General features: G+C 46.7%; 1 protein-coding gene across 1 annotated transcript; it reads left to right on the top strand.

Moving 5' to 3' along the window:
• The first annotated feature begins 3,620 nt into the window (after positions 1-3,620).
• LOC109862189 lies at positions 3,621-7,410 on the top strand. The gene is made up of 3 exons (XM_020442155.1): positions 3,621-3,685; positions 3,806-4,705; positions 4,833-7,410. Exons 1-3 carry the CDS (start codon positions 3,621-3,623, stop codon positions 7,408-7,410), a joined length of 3,543 nt encoding a protein of 1,180 aa, XP_020297744.1.
• Positions 7,411-7,894: the final 484 nt, after the last annotated feature.

Here is a 7,894-nt window from a genome sequence, read left to right as displayed (position 1 = left end):
GACGAAGAAGACAGAGGTAAGACAGCGTTTTCAACATCGCATGGTCATTACGAATATAACAGGATGCCTTTTGGGTTGAAAAATGCGCCGGCGACGTTTCAAAGATTGATGAATTTGGTCCTGATGGGACTGCGGGGTATAAAATGCTTTGTGTACCTCGACGATATCGTGATACACGGTGCGAGCTTGCAATAGCACAGCAAGCAGCTACGAAAGGTTTTTGACAGGTTGCGGAAGTATAATTTAAAGTTGCAGCCAGATAAGTGCGAATTTTTTCGCAAAGAGGTCACGTATTTAGGACACGTGATTACCGAGAAGAGTATATCGCCGGATCCGTCGAAGAAAGAAGCGGTCAAGGGATTTCCGGTTCCAAAAAAAGCAAAAGATTTACAGGCGTTCATTGGTCTGGCAGGATACTATAAAAAATTTATCGACCAATTCTCAAAAATAGCAAAACCGTTGACACGACTGTTGCAGAAAGAAATAGCGTTTGAGTGGGGGCACGAGCAACATCAAGCGTTCAAAAATTTAAAAGAAAAGTTAATTAGTGCTCCATTGATCGCTTATCCGGACTTCGACAAGGAGTTTATCGTGACAACCGACGCGTCGAATTACGCGGTCGGCGCGGTGCTATTGCAAGGTGTGGTAAATCAGGATCGGCCGGTTGCATACGCGAGCCGAGTATTGAATAAAGCGGAACAAAACTACAGCACGACAGAGAAGGAGTTACTCGCAATTGTGTGGGCAGTAAAGCATTTTAGGCCTTATTTATACGGAACAAAGTTCAAGATTATCACCGATCATAAGGCACTGGTGTGGTTCTTTAACGTAAAGGACCCCGGATCGCGGCTCGTGCGATAGCGTTTGAAATTGGAGGAGTATGACTACGAGATCATGCATAAAAAAGGGAAGGCGAATACCAACGCGGACGCGTTGAGCAGAGCTCCCGCGGAGGCATGCACGTGCGAAGCGAAGGAAAGCGAGAAAACAGAAGAAGAGAAGAGCGAGAGGCAAAAGCTAACCGAAGAGGAAAAGAGACAGATATTATACGAGTATCATGATTCACCGGTAGGCGCACACCAAGGAATAGTACGTACAATAAAAAGAATAAGAATGAGGTACGACTGGCCTAAGCTGACAAGCGACGTAGAGAGTTATGTTTCGAAATGCGAATCATGCCAAAAGACTAAGTTGTCGCGGAAAATAAAAGTACCGCTAGTAATTACGGATACGCCAAAAAAGCCTTTTGATAATGCGCGCTTGATATTGTCGGACCGTTACCGGTGAAAAGTAGCGGAAATAAATATCTGCTGACGTTTCAAGACGGTCTTACGAAGTTTAGTAAGGCGATACCCGTTCCGAATCAAGAAGCCGCTATGGTGGCAAAGGATTTCGCGACGAAAATTGTATTTGAACACGGGATTCCGGAAACGATTCTAACGGATCGAGGAACAAACTTTATAAGCAAAATGTTTAAGAATGTTTGCAAGTTACTGCAAATAAATAAAGTACAGACAACGGCCTATCATCCGGAAAGTAACGGAGCGTTAGAGCGTTTGCATCGAACATTAGCCGAGTATATACGTCACTACGTGAATGAGGACCAGACGGATTGGGACGAGTAGGTGCCGTACGCAATGTTCGCGTACAATACGACACCACACACGGCAACAAGGTTTACACTCTTCGAATAAGTGTACGGGAGGTGCGCGGAATTACCGACCGCCTTAACAAAACTACCGTAGTAGGTAATATAGGGGGTTTTCGGTTCACGGTGCTTCGAGGGGAGTGAGGGGGATGGGGGGTAATCGCGGGGAGTGGAGGGGAGGGGTAATCGCGCGAGGGAGGTGGAGGGGGAAAGAGGACTCACTGTAAGCTTTTCTGTGAAAAACCGCAAGAGGAGGGGGAAGGAGGAGTTTATGGAAACATATTCGTAATAATGAGAGCAGGACCTGGGCGTTGCGGATGAGATAACGTAGGAGTGTGGGTGGCGTCGGCGGAGCGTTGTTATCGGCCCTACCGGAATTAGCCAATTAACGGCGAGCCGTAAAAAAATGGAGATTGCAATATTCGACGCGAGTTATATTTATTTAAGATAATGATTACGCCATTGGTTGTAACGTGTTCGTGCGTGTTCAAGGTCGTTCGGTTGATGACGTCATCGTTAAAATAATAGCACCTCTCAATTATAGTTTTAAATTGCGCAGTAAAATAAATAAATTCCGAGAAAAACCTCAAAAATGTCGATGACGTCATCGCTAAAAATAGAACTCGAGCAGGTTTGAACGCGTTCAAGGTCGTTTGGAATAATGACGTCATCGCTAAAATTTAAATTGCGCAGTAAAACAAATAATTCCAAGAAAAACCGCAAAGTTCCCGGAAGCGGTTCGCGTATAAAAATAAATAGCGCGCAGTTCGTAATTGCGCAGCAAATAAATAAGAAATTCCGAGAAAAACCGCAATATTCCGGAAATAAATAATTCCGAGAAAAACCGCAAAGTTCCCGGAAGCGGTTCGCGTTAAAAATAAATAGCGCGCAGTTTGGAATTGCGCACCAAATAAATAAAAAATTTCGAGAAAAACCGCAAAGTTCCCGGAAGTGAGCCCTTTCTTATCGCCGAAGCGATCAGCCGCTTCCGGTTTGATGACGCACTTCCCGCGTTAACATTCGCGCGAAAACCGTTACGTACCGGGGATGTGGTGTTTGTAACACGCAATTTCAAACCAAAAGATTTTGAGGAAAACATCAGTAGTGAAATAAAAAGACGCCTCGATTTCGGGAGCGAGCCACAAGTCATTTTAATCGCAAGTTGTATAGATAACAAGCCGTCGTTGGTGTTGTTGAAAAAAGATGGAAAATCAAGAATGAATCTGATCAGACAACCGAAATCGCTTCAGTTCCTAGCTGCGAAAACAGTAGCAAAACATGTAGATGAGTACATTAAAATACACAAACTTGAAATTCCTAAAGTGTGCAAGGACGCAATACAAGAGATATGGTTCGATGTACGGCTCTACCGCTACGATCGCAATATACATTGGTTATCGGTGCACGATCTACCTGAAGAACAAATATGGGAAGAGGAAAACAATTTCGACAAAGAGAACTTTAAAATCTTGCAACTATCCGCGCTCGCAATCAGAGAATACGATTGGCTTCCAAGGTACGTCGAGACCGTCAATCACATCGAAATCGCATACATAGAGTTTAGAACGAGTTGCGCGGATCTGAAACATCTGTCTCGCTTGTGCATCCGATGCGCGTTGCGAGTGTGGGAGTGGGGTAAGCAACAACATCGGTACAAGTGGTTGCAGAATAGGTGGGTAAAAATCACCGGACATCAAATGATCGAAGACGCCGATTTTATGACAGACGTTATATGGAAATCAGAGCGATGGTGTTCCAACTGCTACAGACGACCGTTGTTTGTTTTGTATACAGAAGATGATTGTTACTGAAACACCGAGTGGCACAAGGATACATCCCCCGATGATGATGACTATGAGCAACTAATAGATGAAAAGATAAAAAAACAAAAATTGAATCCAACAAATATATACGATCCAATAATACTATTGTGAGTAAACAATTATATACGAGTAGAAGCGAAGACAACAACATGAACGATCGCGAACCTCTCGATGAAGAGGCCGCGCTCCTCGACGCGTTAAACGATTACATCTCGTGAGAGGAACGGTGCGACGAACGTTTAGAGACACTGAGAGAAGAGTGCCGTAGAAAACGCCCGCGATCATCCACAGGTGTGATAAGTTGGCACGTCGCTCGTATCGCGCGACTCGAAAGTCTGCGCGCGGCCCTTCGCGAACGATTCGCGCACGTTGGTGCGGGCGTTGAGAATGCGGGACTCGCATGGATCGAAGTCGAGACGGCGTTTAAAAATCGTTTGGTGACCGGTATCGTGGTGAACAAGTCGTTCATCGAGCCCCGTCGATTTCTCAAAGCCGCTAGAGACACGGTGCTCGCGCGCGTTCATCGAGCGATCGCGCGGCACGCTAGTGTGAAAGTGAACACGGTGTTCAACGGGAAGTTTGTCGCGGGTGAAAAAACGAGTGTAAAATCGTTCAATACGCGCAATCGCGCGTTGTATCACTTGTCGGATCTGCGCGAGTGGTACGATCGAGACGTGATGGACGCGACAATGACCACTGTGGAGGAGTTCCAGGAACGCGACAGCGGTTGGCAGTTGACGCAGATACTGAACCTCACAGTGAATGTGAACAGTCACAATCCGATGCGAACGGGATGTCAGAGTAAAATGCCGCGCGAGGTTCAGCTCAAACTCGCGGTAGTGAACGTACAATCACAAGACAATGCGTGTTTCGCGTGGGCAGTGGTTGCTGCGTGGTATCCTAGTGCTAACAACACACATCGACCATTGCAATACCCCGCGTACGCGAGTGTGTTGAACTTTGATGGAATAGAGTTTCTAATGACGTTGCATCAAATCGCGCGTTTTGAACGCAACAACAATGTGTCCGTAAACGTGTTTACGGCGGCGGAACAGGGACACGGATACGTGCCGCTGCATCTCACATCGAACAAGAAGGAGAAGCATGTGAATCTGCTGTATGTTCCCGATCAACACAACGGACGCGTGGGACACTTCGCGTGGATAAAAAATTTATCGCGTTTAGTCAGCATGCAATTGAGCAAAAGGAAGACAACGAAGTACATATGCGATCGGTAAGTACGAACGAGTGGTGTAACAGTAACAACAATGTTGAATAAAAAGTAAATATCTAAATTGTGAGATGGTGAACTCATTAATCAATGTTGCGTGTATTGTTGGTTTATTGCAATACATACACAGATGTCTACACTACTTCTACACGAGCGATAAGCTGGCGGTACACACTGTGGATTGTGAACAATTGAACAACAGCACAATCATTCTTCCCGCTGAAGGAAAGAACTGTTTGCAATTTGAGAATTACAACAACAAGGAACGGGTTCCAATGATGGTGTACGCCGACTTAGAGTGCGTACTCGAGAAACAGGACAAAGAGGAGAACACATCGAGCGCGCACAAGTACCAAANACACAGNGTGTTCAGCATCGGTTATTACGCGAGCTGNGAGCACATNGACATNGGATACAGATCTCACAGAGGTGAGAACTGTGTGCAGTGGTTCGTAAACGAACTGCACGATCTCGCGAAACGTGCNAAGACCTTGTTCGCGACAAATGTGCCCATGGCGAATCTCACACCGGCGGAGCTCGAGCGGTTTAGGAACGCCGAGTNTTGCCACGTCTGCGAACGACCGTTCGAGCGAGATGACACGAGAGTGCGCGATCACTGTCATCTGACGGGACGCTTCAGAGGACCCGCGCACTCTGCGTGCAATCTGAATTACAAACAGGTCTACGTTGTTCCCGTTGTGTTCCACAACTTGTCGGGATACGACGCGCATTTTATTATCAAGGATGTGGCCAACGCTTTCGAGGGCGAGATCAACGTGCTGCCCGTGACAAAAGAGACCTACATATCGTTCACGAAACATGTGAGCAGTACTCGTGATAAAGACAATCAGAAGTGCGTGCAATTGCGGTTCATCAATTCGTACAAATTTCTGAGCACAAGCTTAGAAAAGCTCGCGTCCTATCTCGACAAGAGCAAACTGCGAGTGACTCAAACGGAATTCAGCGATCTCTCCACCGAGGACTTCGAACTGCTCACGCGAAAAGGTGTGTTTCCATACGAATATGTGGACAGCGTCGACAAATTGTTGGAAACAAGTTTGCCATCGCGCGAGGCGTTTTACAGTTTGCTGACCGGTGAGACTGTGACGGAGAGCGAGTACGCGCACGCGACGAACGTCTGGCAACGATTCAACATCGACAATTTGGGATCTTACAGCGACCTGTATCTAAAGACAGACGTACTTTTGCTGGCCGATGTATTTGAAAACTTTCGTCGCGAGTGCCTCGCGAGTTACGGACTGGATCCCGCGCANTACTACACGCTGCCGGGATATACATGGGACGCCATGTTGAAGCACACTCGTGTGACGTTCGAGCTGCTGACAGACATCGACATGGTGATGTTTGTGGAACGCGGTATACGCGGCGGTTTGAGTCAATGTTCGAACAGATACGCCCGCGCCAACAACAGGTACGCGCAATCGTACGATCCATCCGAACCGACGTCGTATCTGATGTACTACGACGTTAACAATCTCTACGGATGGGCGATGTGTCAACCGCTTGCATATGGTAACTTTGCGTGGGTGGAGAACGCAGACGAGTTCGATGTGACAACGGTCGCCGCGGACTGCAACGTTGGTTACATACTCGAGGTTGATCTAACGTATCCGAAAGAACTGCACGACGCGCACAGAGACCTACCTTTTTGTCCAACACGTGAGGAGCCGCCTGGTAAACATGGAAAGAATCACGTCAAACTGCTCGCCACATTGTTCAACAAGAAGCGATACGTGATTCACTACCTCAACCTGCAGCAGTGTCTACAACACGGGCTTCGTCTGACGCGAATACATCGAGTACTGCGGTTCTCGAAATCGCCTTGGCTGCGCGGATACATCGAACTGAATACCCGATTCCGCGCGAACGCCACCAACGAGTTTGCAAAAAATCTTTATAAACTCATGAACAATGCGGTGTTTGGCAAGACAATGGAGAACGTGCGCAAGTACACCGACGTACGACTCGTTACAAAATGGGAAGGACGATGCGGTGCGGAGGCGCTAATTGCAAAACCAAACTTCCACAGCCGCAGCGTGTTTGCTGAAGATTTAGTGGCCATAGAACTGCGTCGTCTGAAAGTTTTATTCAACAAATTGTTGTACGTTGGCATGTGCATACTTGACATATCGAAGACCTGTCTGTACAAATTCCATTACGACTACATGGCACCGTTGTACGGTTACGATTGCAAGATCCTCTACACCGATACCGGCAGTTTGATATACCACATAAAGTGTGAGGATGTGTACGAGGATATGAAGCGCGATATCGCTCGCTTCGATACGAGCGACTATCCAGCGGACAATTCGTACAACATGCCTCGCGCAAACAAGAAGGTACCGGGACTTATGAAGGATGAGAACAACGGAGCTGTTATGACGGAGTTTGTGGGTTTGCGCGCGAAGATATACGCGACCCGAGTGGGCGACAACAAGTGCACGAAGAAGGTGAAAGGTGTGAAGAGAAGCGTCATCGCGAGAACGATCACTTTCGACGACTACGTGCAATGTCTGCGGAATGCAACCGAACTGACGAGACAACAGTTGTGCATACGATCTCAGTTGCACGAGGTGTTCACCATGTCGGAACGGAAGCTCGCTTTGAGCCCGCACGACAACAAGCGGTACATCATCCATGGATCGACCGACACCTTACCGTGGGGCCACTACAAAATCCCTAACTGAGATTAGATTATGTTGATGATATAATAATAATACACATTAAATGAAGTATATGTAATTGTTTTTATTGTATAAAAAAATACATATGTATTACTTTGTAAATTTAAAAATTAAAGAGAGTACACATAGCGTAATAATATTAGACCACATTGTTTTTATGTATCCAGGAGTTGTGTGAATTGTTTAGTCCCAACCACTTAACCAACACCTCGTTGCCTCGACGACGCAGAACCTTTTCTACGAGATACACNTCCGGATGTTTAACCGCGTGCAACTCGTGCTTATAAAATCCACCGGCTATTGGTTCACCGCGATAATCCTCGAGCAGGTAGGTCGCTGGTGAAGTTTGTTGCACTTCTTTAACGCGGAACACCTCGGTGGTCCAGTTTGGTGTGTAACCCTTTGCAAAGACAGTTTTGTACTTGCTCACGCGCACAGGATCGCCTACTCTGAATCGCGCCGGTCCTGCGATTTTAACGTTGCTGTA

Source organism: Pseudomyrmex gracilis, unplaced genomic scaffold (assembly GCF_002006095.1).
Source record: "Pseudomyrmex gracilis isolate BER0280 unplaced genomic scaffold, ASM200609v1 scaffold_1466, whole genome shotgun sequence".
In the NCBI taxonomy this organism is placed as follows: Eukaryota; Metazoa; Arthropoda; class Insecta; order Hymenoptera; family Formicidae; genus Pseudomyrmex; species Pseudomyrmex gracilis.
This window is presented reverse-complemented; position numbering and strand designations above follow the sequence as displayed.